The sequence below is a fragment of the Trachymyrmex cornetzi genome, unplaced genomic scaffold (genome assembly GCF_001594075.2).
Source record: "Trachymyrmex cornetzi isolate Tcor2-1 unplaced genomic scaffold, Tcor1.1 scaffold468, whole genome shotgun sequence".
Lineage (NCBI taxonomy): Eukaryota > Metazoa > Arthropoda > Insecta > Hymenoptera > Formicidae > Trachymyrmex > Trachymyrmex cornetzi.
In genome coordinates, this window is record NW_017299487.1 from 529,395 (window position 1) to 547,238 (window position 17,844).

General features: G+C 32.9%; 2 protein-coding genes across 5 annotated transcripts in view; one reads left to right on the top strand and one right to left on the bottom strand.

Moving 5' to 3' along the window:
- Nucleotides 1–653, top strand: part of Surf6 (Surfeit locus protein 6) — a 1,809-nt gene extending 1,156 nt beyond the window's left edge. The window contains exons 4-5 of the mRNA XM_018513404.1: nucleotides 219–492; nucleotides 591–653. Of these exons, the coding sequence (XP_018368906.1) occupies nucleotides 219–440 (222 nt within the window). The 3' untranslated portion in view covers nucleotides 441–492; nucleotides 591–653. The remainder of the gene's footprint in view (nucleotides 1–218; nucleotides 493–590) is intronic.
- Nucleotides 654–1,246: 593 nt separating this feature from the next.
- Nucleotides 1,247–17,844, bottom strand: part of LOC108764965 (uncharacterized) — a 36,242-nt gene continuing 19,644 nt past the window's right edge. For 3 of the 4 annotated variants that reach the window (XM_018513409.1, XM_018513406.1, XM_018513405.1), the window contains 4 exons: nucleotides 13,167–13,268; nucleotides 9,663–9,848; nucleotides 5,308–5,476; nucleotides 1,288–1,365 (listed from right to left, as the gene is read on the bottom strand). In XM_018513409.1, coding sequence (XP_018368911.1) covers nucleotides 5,331–5,476; nucleotides 9,663–9,848; nucleotides 13,167–13,251 — 417 coding nt within the window. In that variant the 5' untranslated portion in view covers nucleotides 13,252–13,268 and the 3' untranslated portion in view covers nucleotides 1,288–1,365; nucleotides 5,308–5,330. Of the gene's footprint in view, nucleotides 1,366–5,307; nucleotides 5,477–9,662; nucleotides 9,849–13,166; nucleotides 13,269–17,844 lie in introns of all 4 variants that reach the window. The other variant, XM_018513407.1, reaches the window with a different exon arrangement.

Genomic DNA, 17,844 nt, shown 5'->3' on the forward strand with positions numbered 1-17,844 from the left:
ATATATATATATATATATGAAAATTTTCTTTTTTAATATCGCAATGTCTAACAAAATACATAATTGGTTTTATTTTATAAATATCTTATATTCATTTTTTTTTGTATTAGCTAATTCTTTTTATATTGTAATATATATTGTGAGTTTATTATTGTTTATTCTTCATATATAAATGTTTCCTATGTTTTCAATGCATTTATATTATACTTATTTGACAGGTTAAAGATGATCCCGATTTGCTGAAACGTACTATAAAACGGAACGAACAGAAAAAGAAACACAGCGCAAATAAATGGAATTCCAGGCTAGATAACGTACAGAAATCTATGCAGGAAAGGCAAGAAAAGCGACGAGAAAATATTATGAAAAGGAAGAAGGAAAAAAAACACAATAAATTGAAAAAGGCAGCGAAAAAAGGACGCATAATACCTGGATTTTAACCGTCGATTATTTACATAGCTATAATTACAAATTGACTTTGTAAAATTTATGTTATTATTAGGGCCCGGATGTTCGGGCGCGATCCCGGGTTGCGCGCGGAGCACCACTGCGTGCTAGTAAGTCGAACGGTCGCTGAAAACGGGCCCTAGTTATTACGTATCCTTGACTGTCGAAAATCATTCTATTCATCAATCTGATATAGAAAGGCAGATATGGCATGTTATGTTATATTTTTTGTTTAATAGAATAATTGGATGTTCACACAAAAGCGTACATTGAACGACGATTTGTGTACAGTATCAATCTTCATAATACAGTCACGAATAATAACTTTATTCATGTAATTTCGTTTGTACATTAATTAAAAATCTGTATTTACACTGATGTATTAGTATTGTAGACCAGCTACTTCCTACAGTGACCGCGTACGTTTTGGATTTTAACTATCGTGTAAAAAGCTCTACTCGCAAATATCACGAGCAAATAGTACAAAATTTCACGTTGGTCATAATGTTTAGTTGCAGCATACATGCATACGCACACATTCACACGAAAGGAATACGATGCTCTATTTTTTGAACATCATTTTGTTGTAAATTTTGTTTTATTATTTACTTCTTCTCTCTCTGACATAAAAGCATTGTATATTTTTCTGATTTTCACACAGTCATTATCGCGATATGGTAGTGCTTGAGTAAAGATGTCCAACTTCCTTCCGATGCTCCAAGAGACATTTTCAGAGAGGCCGGTCAGTAAATGATTGGCAGATCTAGGACGAGGCTTTTGATATAGCTGCCGTCTTCCACCTCCTGCTAGGTGTCTCCTAACGCCGCAGAGACCGCATTAGCGTGTGTCAAAGCTGTCCACAGCGGACTATGATCCACAGGCAACGGCACCGTCAAAGATTTCGATGGTCGTGGAGACCTGTAAAAATGGAATAAATGCAACCGTATCTGCAAAACACCCTAACACTTTACGAAGACTTTAATTGGTTCGGACTTTCTACGAGTCATAATCTCGAATATTTAGATGACTTTAACATAGCACGGAGACATTAGATTTGTTTTGATTTTCTAATAAATCATAATCTTGAGCGGTCAGATGACTTCAACACAGTATCGAGACATCAGATTAGTCTTGATTTTCTAACAATCTGAAATGATCAGATTAGTCTCATGATCACTTCAATCTCATAAATATCTGTACAACGCGTAAATAATTGATGTATTGATCAATCGTTTTACTTTATTCTTAAATTTAATCATTTTTTACATTTTACTTTGTATATATATTTTAGGCTCTTGTTTTATATGATATTCTATTATATTCTTATACATGCTCTCGACAAAAAAGTTTTATTAACAAAATGTATTGAAAATATCATCAATATTTATCAGTCATAAAATTGTCAGATTTAATGAATATTTGTGAGGAGAGTAGATAGGTGGTAGAAATTAGCATATATCGATATTTTTTATTCAGTATAAAAGAAATCCCATTCTGAAGAATTTTAATTTATTTTATCCACGTATAATGTTCATTTCTACCAGTATAGATTAACTTTCATTTTAGTTATCTTTTCCTAATTCTTATTAGAACTAGAAACAAAATAAAAAGTAAGTTAAATCGAGATTAAAGTTAATCTACGTTGGCAGAAGTGGACATTATTGAATAATTTGAATCGAAAATTATGACCTTTCCAATATTTAAACTGTAAACATCACAATTGCGTCGACCAATCAGCGTGCTTGCACGTAATATGTACGTTACGTGCTAAACGAAAATTGCGTTGGCAGAAGTGAGTGATATAACGCTCGCGGTTTGTCGTGATTTTTTGGTTCGATCGGACGCGTTATTTTCGCGAAAATCAAGTCCGAACATGTCGTTTTCCTATTAAATGGCAGCCTAGTCTGATTTTCGTTCATTTAACGAAGCATCGATCGAATCGTTTAAGGCTCATAGTTAGGGCAATTGCTAATGTATATAGCTCCGCCATTCAATCCGCGATTAATGCGATTGCTTTCGGCACAAAGCTCCAAGGTGAGATATCTCGTTCTATTAATTCTCTGGTATTAATTTGGCCGTATTCTTGTTATAAAAGAAAATTACAGACTTATTGCTCTCATTAAATAAATACGAGCGAGAAACAAGAAGTTATCACGGTTTCGAGAATATTTACGACATCGGAAAGGAAAGGGGGAGGAAAGAGAGTATTTTGGCGTTATTATATATATTGCCGTAATTATTTTATTAGGTACCGGCGTCGCGTCCAATCAGCGCGTTTCTCCTACGAGTCGCGTAACTCAGATAAGTTCAGAGTTCAGATTGCTAACGGAAGGAAGAAGGAAGAAAACGCGGTATCGGATGACCAATTTCACAGTCTTTATTCGATATCTTTTTCGAGAAATATCCGAGTCCGATCGCGTTGCGGTTGCCATTAGTGGTAGCTAGTTCGATCTTCGTCTAATCGATCTAATAAAGCATCAATCGCTTTCGTCAATCGGTTGAGGTTCGTATACGCAAGTTGGCGCAATTAATGCATGTAGTTCGCTGTTCGCGGCCACTATAGAATCAGCCTCGACTAACGCAATTGCCTTCGGCACGAGGCTCGTAGGTAAAATAATCTTTATTAATTCTAGTACCGTATTTTTGTAAAAAAAAAATTTACTTTTATTCTCAGAATACAGAATAATAATTAAATCATGATATCATAGTCGTTTGATAATTAAAAATGAACTTATAAGTGATAAATAACATTACTACATGTGACAATGTCTTTGTGATCACGGGAAAAATTTTATATATATAGAGATATATTTTTTATATATAATTGTATATAAAATATGTTAGTTTTTTAATATAATTATATATAATAATATATGAAACATTTTTTCCCGGGATATTATTATGATTTCTGTGTTCTATTTGAGTTGCTCTTATTGAGTGGATGAGAAAAAAAACCCCCCCCCCCTCCCGATTTTTTAGATTATTTTTGACGCCAAAAGTGAATAGGAAAGAGAAGGAGAAGAAAAGACATCTAAGTATTTTGGCGCAATTGTAATTATCTCAAGTACAAGCGTCGTTCAATCAGCACGTTTCTCCTACGTTATTCGCGTAATTCAGATAAATTCAGATTGCTAGCGAAACGAAGAGGAAGAAATAAGAATATAAGAGAAATGCAGTTTCGTGTGACGCGCGCTCGAGTTTTCGCGAATCATTATTCAATTATACGCGTTCTCTTCGAGAAATATCGAGTTTATAATTGCATTGCAGGTGCTGCTAATTAGAGAGCTATTTGATTTTCGTCGGTCTAACGAGTTTTTAAAGGCTACGCGCAATTGGTAGAGAACACAGACGTCACCATTCGAATTGTTTATTCTCGATCGACGCGACTATTATCGGCGTCACATGTAAGATTTTATTAATTTTCAAATTGCACTTCTGAAAGAAACATTAATCCGTATTTCATTACGTGTAATAAAAAGTCCCATATGTTTTTGAGAAAATTTACATGGAAGAGGATCGGAGAAGAAAAAGTCATAAAGTGTTTTGGCGCCATTACGGTGTTTTGACTGTTTCTCACGTTTAACCGTCGACCAATCAGCGCATTCCTCTTAAAACGTATGATTCGCGTAATGCAGATAAATTCATATTGCTAGCGGAAATACGGAAAGAAAAAGCGTAAATGTAGTTTCGTGTGACGCTCATGGATTTTTGCTGTTTTTTATTCGATCGTGCAGTGCGTTCTCGTTTCAAAAATACCGAGTTTAATTGCATCTTGAGGGCCGTTAATTAGCGGGCAGTCCGTTTTTCGTTGATTCGAAAATTACGACAAATAATTCGTGAATTTTTCAAGGCTTGTGTGCAATTGTTAAGCTTTGTGTCCACGATGCTAGAAATCGGTCCGAGATCTCGGATGAAGAAAGAATTGACCAATCGCAATGGTCATGTGATCAAATTGTTCAAATGTGATTTGTTAATTTTTTCTCTGTCCGAGATCTCGGACCGATTTCTAGCATCGTGGACACAAGGCTTTACGCCATTATTCAAATTGCTTCTCGATTGGCGAGATTGCTTTCGGAATAAAGACTCATAGGTGGGATAATTTTTTATTCATTTTAAAACGACGCTTTTGTGAAAGAAATATCAATTCAAAGTTAATCAGAAATTTTTATCACGGATGAATATGAGGGGGAAAAAATGAGAAATCGTTATATGAAAAATTCTTGGCAAAAAAAGGAAGAGGGACAGACGTTCTAATCTGGAGCAGTTAACGATGATATTGTAATTGTAACTTATGTTTTTCTGTATTTTAATTATTAATATTTTAATTCTGATTTTAGGTATAGCTGTTGTCCAACTAGCATCTTCCGCGTTCATGATTCATATAATTCGAATAAAAATTCAATTTGTAAAGGAGAGAAAAAGAAAGAATAGATAAATTAAAAAATAAACATAGCTTTGTACAACGTTCGCGTTTTCTTGTAATCTTTCAGCCACTCATATATATTTGTTGTAAAAAATATAATTCTGATCGCGTCACGTTATTGTTAATTAGCGGACAAGTATTATTTTTATTGTACGGTATAAACAAAGTATTAGTTGCTTAATCCGCAAATCGGATGGAGTTCGTACACAGTTATTAATGCATAAAGTTTCACCATACAAACTTTTTATTCGATGCAATTATTTTCTCTACAGCCGTTCGTAGAGACGAGACATTTCTTTTTTATTAATTTTAAAACTACATTTCTTGAAGAAAATACTGATTTGAAGTTAGAGAGATTCGTATCGTGTAATTAGCAATATTTTTACGAGAATTTATAAATGAGGCGGGATAATTTTAACGTATCTCATCGTTATTACCTCGACGGTGCCAAAGCCGGATGCTAGTCAGGACTACTTAATTCGAGAGCAGTGCTCTGCTCGGGATCTGAACGCTCCTCGACGACGGTGTCCAACTCCAGGGATGAGAAGGCTCGGGACCCTCTATCACCTCTTAAGGATACGGTACGTGCCGGTCGATCAATGCCAGCTGCGAAAATGCCGATAACATGTAAGTCATATTATTAAAAAAATGTTGATATCATTAACTTTTGTTTGAACACATTCGCACTATCAGTTGAAAGTTTTAACAATTTAAGAATAACATTTCAGAACTCATTATCTATATATGACGATTAAAGACAAGACGCGAATGTGTTTAATACGAAGCAAATTAAAATATTTTTCTTCTTTTTATTCGTTTTTTTGCTCTGCTTGCGATTATTGAAATTCGAAGAATATCCACTGGCGGAAATTTGATTTGCCATTGACAAAGCTTTCGCGACATTGAAAATTTCTACTTAAATTAACTACAAGAATCTCTAAGATTCCTAACTGGCTAAACTAATTTACGTACAAACGAACCATGCAATCTAATATAGCTTTAATTTTATTTTTTTTATCTAATCTAGGAATAAAAAAAAACGTTGCGTCAAACTCATTTCCGTAAAATAAAAATGGAAATAAGTAAAGTTTCCTAATATGTCGTCTATTCCAATATTTTTACTAAAAATCGCGTATTGAATAATATTAATATTATCTCATTCTTATATAAACCTAATTACGTTCTAACTTGATTATCCTATGGCATTATACAAGTCACAAGCGCTGGCACATTAGATAAAAAATATATTCTTTTTTCAAATGCTAAAGAAATTACTGTAAATTATACATCCGAGCAAATTTCTAAGAATCGAGCGATGCTATTAACTACGTTGTATTTTACCTAAATCCTCTCTCGATGCTGTGCTTGCCAACACAAATAAACCTTTCAGTGCGGATTATTTTGTATCATATGATTTTATTCTATAAATATATATACATGCATTCCTTTACATGAAAAAATAAAAGTTACTTTTAAAGAATAAATATTTAGATAATTTAAGCTTACACTGATTTAAGCTTACACTGTGTGTAAAATTTAATCCTCTTTAACTTTAGAATTAGGGAGAGTTTCCTGATACAACAATTGATTAAATCGATTTAACCTCTCTGTGTTAAAATTTTTTATTTATTTTTTGTATGTTTCGATGCACGTAATAATTGTATTCTCATTTAGGAGAATAAATTTTAATTGCAGAAAGGTATTTAAATGAGAGAAAATAAATAATTAATAAATGTCGCATGTCACGATAATATACAATGTATATTCATGCTGTGATGTTTTCGATAAATTTTCAATTGACTTTAATTCTTTGCGCAAACTTTTTTTAACATGAACGCAAAAATAAAATCTGAATTTGTTAAATTGCTTTAAGCAATTATAAAAGCAACCATTCTTACGTAAAATAAGCTCTAAAGATACGAATAGATAATAAAATCTTATTTTTCACTCTAAAGTTTTATATACATAATAATTTAATATTTATTCGTAATTAATTCAACATTTAATTATTAAAATAGTCGACATTAAAAATTATGAAATAGTGTGAAAACAGATGCTATTTGATTAAATTGTGATAAGAAAAAATCAGGTTTAAAGTTTCTTAAAAAATCTGTAGGTAGCATTACATGCAGATTTTTTTAAAGAAAAGATAAGTGATATATGTGTGTGTGTACATATATGTATATATATACATATATCACTTATCTTTTCTTTCTATGAATCATCTCTGAAAATTAATAGTCACTAGAAAAACGTGAGAGTTAAATTATACATTATGCTCATGTGATATTTATGAAGTATTTATCTTCTGTTTTTTAGCAGACAATCTTTTGTTAGGAGAGAACATTGCAGACGGTAAATTTTATGCCTCGTCTACTGTGTGCACTAAATAGTGATATAAAACGACCGTCTACTATCTAGTGTTGACTGGATTGTCGTAAATTGAGAGTTTGTGGCGGTTGCAACGGGTACAATACCTTACGTCGTAGATCGTCCACGCAGAGACATAAAAAACTTTTTTGTTAGCTGTTGGAAGAGACCGTATTAGTAGTACGTGAAGAAATAAATCTGTCTTTCCGCACTCAAGTAGATCGCGTCGTCTTTAAAGTTTTTTTGTTTTGCTCTAATACGCACAGAGAGGTTAAATTTTAAATAAAGATATGTATATTAAAAAAGCCTCACTATAAGAAGATTCAGTTGAAAAAGAATTCACGTATTATTTTTAATACTCTATCCTTTTTATATTATATTATAAAAGTTTCTTTTCTAATATTGGCAGTAATATATTATTACCTTCAGCTCTAAGTTACGTTGAGAAATTCTAAAAATGCAGGTATATCTAGTAATAAAAATAAATTTACACCAATTTATGTAATAAAAATTATAAAAAGGTATTTATTAGATAATTCTAGGTTCTTCCATTGTATTTATAAATTTCGCTATGTTTATTGACGCATTTGATATTTATTATTTGTAAATATTATTACATTATTATGTTAAATGTTCATTTTATTAATTATGCATTTATGTACTGAATATATTGTTCGTTAAAATAATACGTTCATTTATAAGTAAAAAAAACTAAACATTTTTCTATCAAGCTTTTTCGTTGACGTACATATTGACGTACATATTAAATTGTCCATCACAATTCTAAATTAAAAGCAAATAATTTATACAATGGATTTGATGCTATCACTTTTACAAGTCATAGCATTTATGCAGATGATTTAAAGGGTTGATAACGCAAATAAATTAGTTCATCGAATTATACGATTGTTTACCGATACTCCCGCAAGCAATATGTAAATGGATGATGTTGTGGGTATATTAACAATGCAAATGCTTTTATGCGAAAACGACGTTTATTTGCAGCTACGTCGCTGTTCTCTCGCAGCAAAAAGTACCGGATGCCAGTACCGGATGCCAGATAACAAAAACTTTTCGATTTAAAGCAAATTTTAGATGCGAAAACAGGAGTGGCGAGATAATAACGCGGCCATTCCTGATGATTATTCCCAACCACGCGGAAATGCACATGCACACATGAAATCGTGTCCGGATAAGGTGTCGCACAGTTACAAGAGAAATAGCGCTCCGGGGTGTCGCATATATTACCCATCGCGTTGCACTTCGCAGAAATGGATTATCAATGAACGATATAAGATCCAATTTTTGATATTACGACGTGATAGATTCGTTTGGTTGCGATATCGCGTGCCGGTTTTCCGGATAAGAAATTTATTTCCGCTTATCGTAAAAATTTCGTTTAGCACAGTGGTTTTTATGTGCGGCTTTAAAAATGGTTTTGCGAATTTTATAGTATTTTACTTTAATATTAACAAATAATTTGTTGTCTTGATATATATATATATATATATATATATATATAATTTAGATCCAGAAATAATATTTCATACATCTCTCTTATATGTTTTTTTTTTAATAATTTACAATTTATAACGTCAGTCTAGTCTATTTGTGCTAAAAAGAGCGAGAGAAGGATTTAACTGGGAATTTATCGAGTATTTGCTTTTGAATAGAAATAATCGGCTATATGCACGTCGATCATAGTTTTACACTAAAAATATCCGTCGTTAGTGCATGGAATTGGAATGTTCAGGCCAGAATTCAATCTGCTGTTGAGCCTCTTCTGTCCTCTTTATGTTTATTCCAATGGTCTCGTACGACCGGTATTATTTCTATACGAGTGCATTTATGTGCCGTTGCAAGAGAGTACTTACGTATTATGCATAGATATTATATGCTTGTATTTAGTCAGAGAGTCGAGGAAAAAATATATAGAGAGAAAGAGAGAGAACAATGTAGTCGCCATTAACGAAAACATTGGAGCAAACGCTGTTATGTTTCGCATTTTCCTTTTTCTCTATAAATGTAATATTACAACCTCCAAATAAATATCATGCCATTATAAACTTGATTTGCAGTGTTGCTTATTTTATATAGACAATATTCAATATATAAAATACATATTGTTTTATAATTTTATTTTATATAAATATATTTATTTTATTTGAATATATATTGGATACGGTTTATGAAATTAATTTGAAAAATATTGAAGAGTTTCCCGCACATAAAAAAAAAATGTATTATAGCTCTAATAATTTTCTCGCAGCGCTGGTTTGCACGTACTATCCGCTTGGTTAGCGTCACATTTAATCTTGCACGAGCGATTTGGTTCCTATTCAGTGTTTCTATTCACACAGCGAATATCTGTTCCGCGTAAGCGCGTGTCCTAGTTTTACTTTTAAACTCGGTGGGTGCTCACCTAGGCGATGAACCGGGCTGAAACGGACGAGGCTCAATGCTCCATGATCCAAATCACAGTTTCTTCGCCGAGCTCGTTCCCTGGCGAGTTTTGCTCTCCTCCGTAAACAGCAAATTACCATTAACGCCAACAGCGGAAATCCCAGAATGCAGGACACGATAGGTATGATTATGCTCTCCGGCGTAACTGAAAGATGTAAATTGGTCGTGCATTAGGATTTATAAATGAATTAATACAATATTAATCTTGATTTATTGCTATAATATATACGTATATAATTCTCAACGATGTAATTGTCTACAACGTAAATGTAAAGTATTTATCTTCTTTAGCGACGTAGAAGCTTTTAACAACTTAAACAATGTTTTTCGACGAGTCATTTTGACCATTTAACAAGGTTTAAAATACTGGAGCGAAAAATAGTGATGCAATATTTTACATACCCCGTTTTTGAAGAATTGTTTTTGATAACATCACGATCGTTTATACGCTATACGTATCAAATTTATTGGATTTATCTTATCAAATTATTAATATGTCAATTACTGATATATCTATTTCATTAATTGTTGATGATAATTGATTTAATAGATTTGAATATGATTCTATATATACACACGAAAAGTTACATAATTTTATTTTTATTATTTATGAGTATATAAGTATCTTTAATGAAATACATATACCACACTAGTGGTTCGTACATTCCTGTTCACAAAACAGATTTACATCATTAGACAAAAAGGGCATTCTCGAAAGTTTATTAGTTCATGAAAATTTCAAGCGTGTAATAAAAGCGAAGTTGCTTAAATCGAATTAGTGGGTCTTATAAGATAAGATTTAAGACGGTACTGATTAGATTTTCCGTTCGTATTTAAAAGAACTTAAATCCTAACCGTCTCTATTACGACAGAATTGTTCGATTAAAACTTTTTACACAACGCATATATAATATAGTAATGTCGACATTTCTCAATAAAAGTGTCCCAGTTCTCTCTTGGATTAAGCGCTATTTTCTCAGTATGTAATACATAAAGTTTGATTTAGCTTTTACAGTATATGCTATTCTTCTTACACGATGCAAAGAAAAGCTTGGTTCTTTTGAGAACTTTTAATCAAGATAGCGCGCAACTTCTACAGAATGAGATACAACACAACTTTTGGCTATTACAACTCTACTTTCGACTTCATTAAATTATTTTTGCAGTAAATATTTGAAAGATAAATCTTAATTTATTACTACATGTACATTAATTTACATTAATTGTTTCAATTTAATTTATTTATTAAAAATATTGATAAGGGATATTACTATTAGTACATATAATTTCTTCTAAAGATTACATGCGTCATATTCTGAAAAAATTAGATATTCCATATTTCGCGTATTACATGTGCTCGTCACGTTTCTTGTATTGTGTGCTTATCGTGTCTCGCATATTACCGTTCGTCGTAGTTCTCAAAATTAAGGATGTGTTTTTGGATCGATGTATTCGTGTTTTTAGTAGTTGCTCTGTAGCTGCAAATTAGAGCTATTGTGGGGATTTGAATGAAGCACCGATTGCAGATTGCGCGAAGTCCAAAGTTTCTAAAGTTTTATAACGTCAACTATAATTAATCCAACAGAAAACTGTGACACAAATAGCTCCGTCACCTTGCTGAAGCACTTTACTCCTTGAAAAAGTGCTCTCCAGGTTTATTAAATGTCAATAGTCTATTAATTGTGAATCTCTAATTGCATTTGAAAAAGAATTAATTTCGAATTCTGAAAATATACACAGAAAAACACGTACTGTAGATAAATAATAATTACTTAATATATTCAGAATCTTAGTAAATTTAATATTTTAATCAAGATTATAAAATTAAAACAAATTCGATTTACTTAAATAAAGTCGCTTTTTTAATTAATTTTATAAAATAAAATTTTTTTTTAGTTCTTGCTTTGACATAATAATGAATTTTTGTAAAATTTTTAATAAGTATATATTTTAAAATTATATATATAAAATATACCAAAGCGGTTCAATAAATCAAAAATTAAAATATACACCATAGCTACGAGCCAAAAACTATATATATTGATAGTCAAAATTGCTTCAAATTGTACAAGGATCCATAAATCGTATGTTCCAACGTGTGAACAACCTTAAACGCAATATATATTTTAAGATTACATTATCAAGAAAATATTTTTTATCAAAGATATTATAATATTATTTAAAAGAAAGAATATAAATTAAGTAATCACTTTTTTTTAGCAATAGAATATTTTTCTGTGTGTAAAATTTTTTGCTTTATAAGGAACCATCTCGGTTTGTACAACAAGTTAGTGAAAATCATTGATAAGATTTTATGCTGTCAACTTTTACTGATATCAATGATTTTCACTAACTTGTACAAACCGAGATGGTCCCTTGTCAGACACATCATATATGACAATTCACACGTCACTGTACGGTGGAGGTAAACAGGCAGAGCCTTTCATCGGCGAACGATGATCGGATAACAGTATGTGTTATTGTATTAACCACTAACTTGTTAGTGGATTCGTGTTTCTCGTAATTCGCCGTATAACGAATGGCTGGCATTAATTACATTATCAATCCGATGCCTCTCTCTCTCTCTCTCTCTCTCTCTCTCTCTCTCTCTCTCTCTCTCTAAACCCCTTATGCTTCATTATAACGTCAGTCTAGTCTATTTGTGCTAAAAAGAGCGAGAGAAGGATTTAACTGGGAATTTATCGAGTATTTGCTTTTGAATAGAAATAATCGGCTATATGCACGTCGATCATAGTTTTACACTAAAAATATCCGTCGTTAGTGCATGGAATTGGAATGTTCAGGCCAGAATTCAATCTGCTGTTGAGCCTCTTCTGTCCTCTTTATGTTTATTCCAATGGTCTCGTACGACCGGTATTATTTCTATACGAGTGCATTTATGTGCCGTTGCAAGAGAGTACTTACGTATTATGCATAGATATTATATGCTTGTATTTAGTCAGAGAGTCGAGGAAAAAATATATAGAGAGAAAGAGAGAGAACAATGTAGTCGCCATTAACGAAAACATTGGAGCAAACGCTGTTATGTTTCGCATTTTCCTTTTTCTCTATAAATGTAATATTACAACCTCCAAATAAATATCATGCCATTATAAACTTGATTTGCAGTGTTGCTTATTTTATATAGACAATATTCAATATATAAAATACATATTGTTTTATAATTTTATTTTATATAAATATATTTATTTTATTTGAATATAACAACAACTCGTTTGTAATTTAACATTGCCGCGAGCGTGATCTAATATTTTATACACAAGCGTCTAATTAAACGTCATCCCTCGCGTAGTTAATATACCGTGTCTTCAAAATGAATCTAGCGCATCTCTTAAGACATCCAACATGATATAAGTCGCCGTACATTTCTTGTAATAAAGTAGAGCTTAGTTTCAGCGTAATATTGAGAATTAGTATTGGAAACATGGTGTTTATAACTTACCTGTCGGATATACCAAAATCGTTGGTCTTTTGGAGTGCGGAATCGTTGGCATGGTAGGTCGACCAGCTCTCACTTCGGCCGACATTTTCCTTTGTTCTGCAACTGAATGGAAATTCACCTTTGAACTGACTTTACAGATCTCGATATACCTACATTTTGATTCCTATTCGTAACATCTATTCTGTCAAATGCACTATAATTGAGAGAAGACGAAATTAATAGAGAATAAAACCCAATTTTAATTTATATAAATTCTATTTTAGAGTAGATCTTTTTTCTTATATTCTGTAGTTATACTACGAGTAGGTAATAGAATTACAGAACACAATCAGGAAGGTCTTGTTGCGCAACATTTCATCAATATGTATCGCTGTCATTTCTGATGAGTGCTTCGACGACTTGTTATATTGGGAAACCGAATGACGAACGATTTTTATCTTTGAATTGGAATGCATGTTGGTTGGCTCGTCGCTCAGTGAGCTTGGAATCGATAGCTAGCACTCGTAGCTCCAGTTTCAACGTGCGATTTCTACGCGCTGGGAATCAGTTGGCGATGTTCGCGCTTCGTCAGAGACATAAAATTGCTGCAGAACACAGAGAATCTTCACAAGAATCAAATTTCTTTGCGTTCCATAGTTGGATTTACTCGGTTACCCCCGGGATTCAAATTATTTCGCGAAGTAGTGAACAAACGTGACACGGAATATTTTTACGCGTTATACTCGAAGCAGTATATATTTAACGGATATTACTGTTTATGTAGAAAAAGAATAGACTATATTTTTACTATATAAATTATTTTGTATAATAATTGTTTTTAATAAAAGTTGTAATTAAATACAGTGATGTATATTACATTATATAAAATGAAATAAAGATCTTGTACTGCGTATTATATTTGATCGTACCGACATTTTAGCTTCATTATCACTTTTCTCATTAATATTTAACGTGTTTGCCTCAAGGGACAAAGAAAATATGAGAAGGGTTTTCCCATATGCGGTATATAATTCATGGTCACCGGAGCGTTATCTCTGTATCTTTTTCTTAGTAATACTAAAAGCGCCTTAATGGTATCAAAAGAGTTGTTTAAAATACGAGAGACCTTTCAGACTCCGTCCTATTTTTTTATTTTTACCGAATGTTGATTTTGACAAATTACATAAATTGCAAATAAATATTTGTGAGAGCCTTTATCTAATAAAAAAAAAAAAGAAGTCGAATAGTTATTCTCGATTTTCAAGGTATTCTTTCCGTAGTCAAACTTTTAATTTCTTTAAAATCCTTTGCAGATACATTCTTTTTAAATTCGACACTTCTTTCGTGTTTTTTTAAGTCTAGAACAATTGCACGAACGCTTATTGTACTGTCTCATGAGAACATTGACGATGCGGATATTGTCTGTGGTCGAAATGTAGGTGTAATAACAGCGGACGGTAGATTATCGAGAATTTGCGATATCGCCGGACGTCAGGGGCAGATAATGCGGGATAATGCGCGCACGTAAAGGCTTTGCCCAGCTGATGTGGTTAGGGCGCAGCACAAATTGCGAAATGCAGTTAATCTCTTGCGGCGGTACAACGATTCCTCACGAAATCGAATCAATTTTATACGTTATCGTATTATTGTTAAACTTTATCAATTAGTTTTCGTGATACATTTGCATTAAATTAAAATCAAATGTGCATATATTTTATGTGAAATAACTAATTGTTTGATCACAATTTGAAATCAGCCTGTCATCGAGTATCTATTACTTTTCGCCATCTCCAAGTTGCGATAACAGATAAAATTCTCATTATTCTCTCGATATCTTCTGCAGGATTCGACGTACCTTTCCCTGATCGATTTTATCCGGTTTTTATCAATCCATCCTTATATTTTTGCCGTGACGGTTTGTCGAATATTGCTATTATAAATCATTTGGGGGTACTTTGCTTAGGCATGAAAAAAATTTCGACCGAATACAATACTCGCGAAGGAAAAGGGAAACGTTATCTTGAATGAAAAACAGCTTCGTAGGCAGGTATTTTTTGTTATGCTTAGGGGAGCGCCTGATCGTTTACTCAAGCCTACGCGATAAGATGAGATGACCTGAATTAGAGAAAAAAGAAAAAAAATTGCCATCCTCTAACAAAGAAGTAAGATTAGTGGACTTCTCGATTATAAGAGATGATAAGGAATGGCATTATTTATGAAGATAGAATTTATCTGAAGACTTTAGGAAAAAGGTACTTTTGAACGATGACAGTGGAAAGCGTTGTGTAAATAAATATATCTTTTCAATATCTAAAAAATATTTACTGACAAAATATAGAGCTTTGGATGTTTGGCTGCGCAAATTCAGGATATAAAGTTTAAACTATCCTAAAGAAGAATAAAGTCGATTTATCAATCCGCTGCGTGAAAACTTCCTGTTTTAATAAAACAGTGCATTTTGAGATATTGCTGCTATTTCAGACGTCGATAGCACTTCCGCGCGTTGAGCTAAATTGTCCTATCAAGTTTTAGTCTTTTAGTAGAAACACGTCTTCTCCTCTTAGTGCATATTCGGGAGAGCCTACGAGATTTTCTAGTTGCCAGAAAATGATAGTTACGACGTGCCTGTTATCTAAATAGGTCGGCTAGTCCGGTGTGAAAAATCTCGTTTTACAGAACATTTTTATGTGAAAGAAATAATCATCCCTCTTCAAATCTCTTGGCGTTATACGACCGTTCGTATCAAGAAGCAAAATTTTGTGAGAGAATCTTATGATTGTTGAACAGCGTGCTGGTCCTCCTGCAAGGAATTGTATATACTTGAAGAATAGAATGTGGGAGAATAATCTAGTTACGTTGATAAAATTTTCACGATCTCAACTCTGTCTTCGTGAGAACGTTCGGAAGAGATCCTTTCGTCCTATCAACAAGTTTTCATCTTCTGTAATAGAGTCTATATATTATCACGCACGTTTCTCGACTGCCCGTCGCGTAAAGGCAAGTGCAGGTTAACAGCTCTATCTGCATTTCCCACATTTTGGCACGCTATCGGAATACAAGCGGTATGTACGTAACGTATATGGCCGCAGGAAGTTGGTAGTCCATATTGCCTCAACATCATGGAATGCCAAGGTATTTACGTCGCTTACGTATACGAGTTCGTCGTATACCGGTCTCGAGACAGGCGGGATGTTCGGTCCGGGTTTGCATACGACGTTGCACCGGCAGACCCCGTAGGCACACTCGCGTTTATGCACATGCATGTACGAATGTGAACTCAGGCATTTCTGTGCCTCTAGTTTACGTACACGAAAGACACACGCCGGTATATAAGGGTGAGATTAGAATCGACATTATAACTGTCTAGCTATCTGTTCATCTGGCCGCATTTGCGGTTTCATCTTGAGAATTATAGATTTGGATTTCTATTCAAATATCTCAAGAGGCAGGAAATTTCTTTTAGTGTAATTTCTTCTTTTAATGTAATTTCTTCTTGCTTTTACTCATTATCAAATATCACAATCAATATTTATGGAATATAGATATTGATTGTACATGCCAAGATTACATTTGCTTAAAATTTGATTGCGACGTTTAATCTCTGGTGTTATTTACTGAATAGTGCGCGGTTGATTTTATGGCACCAGATAAAAGATTGGAAAGAAGTAAAAAGAAAAATGTAGCCTTATATTTTTGTGGATAACTAATATAATTCTCATTATGCCGGTTAGATTTTATTTAGTCCTAAAGGAGGTCATTTAAATCATTTATCATGCACTCCATTAATTAGGGCAACCTCGATCATATCATAGATAAACTACATGATTTATCCAGCCTACTCTCTCACCTTCCGCCACTTCCGCTCTACGTTCTTGTTATCTTTCTTTAGGTCACGAACACGAAACCCCATTTTGACCTTTAACTACATCATCAATGAAATTAGAACTTAGAAACCGCTAATTTGCCACTTCTAAGTTCGAAGTTGAGAGGTCGCGGTCAAGGTTTAGCTAAACATTTCCTAGGTTGTACATGAAATTTATCTACTAAACGTATTCAGGAATGCAAAATTGTTCAATTGTTTACTGACTTAAGCAACAACTTCTTAATTGGTTTGCTTCTAACGTCATGCGGTGTCATGATGAAACATGGCTTCGTTAGTGAGTTAGATCCTCTACTCTGTCATCGAGGTAGTTATCAATCGTAATTTCTTCTCGTGAGTCTCATTAATTCTTACTAGTATCATCAGTCTATTAATTTCCCATCTACCGCGAAATAATCGTGACAATGTTGCTTGTTCATGCACGCTATGTTCTTTGAAGGTTGGATTTCGGAACATTACGAGTATAATCTTGTTCCGAAATTGCTGAGACGAAACGATATGTAGAAACGTGATCGTAACACGTGAGGTTGGAGACCTAAATACGTCCCCGGCCATATAATTCCCAAGAACTTTTGTTTTCTTTTCTTCTTTCACAATACCAGGACGCAAATAAAATGTTGCTTACAAAGATAATGTCTTAAAAAAAATAATTAACAGAAAAAAAATATTAATAACAGAAGTTAATTATAGTAATAATAAAAGAATATGTATAAAATATTCTTTTAAAGCGTACTGGTAAATAAATGTTCTATATATAAATGTATAAAATTTAAATATTTGAAGCAATAAATGATTCATATCTTGCACCTTTAATTTCAA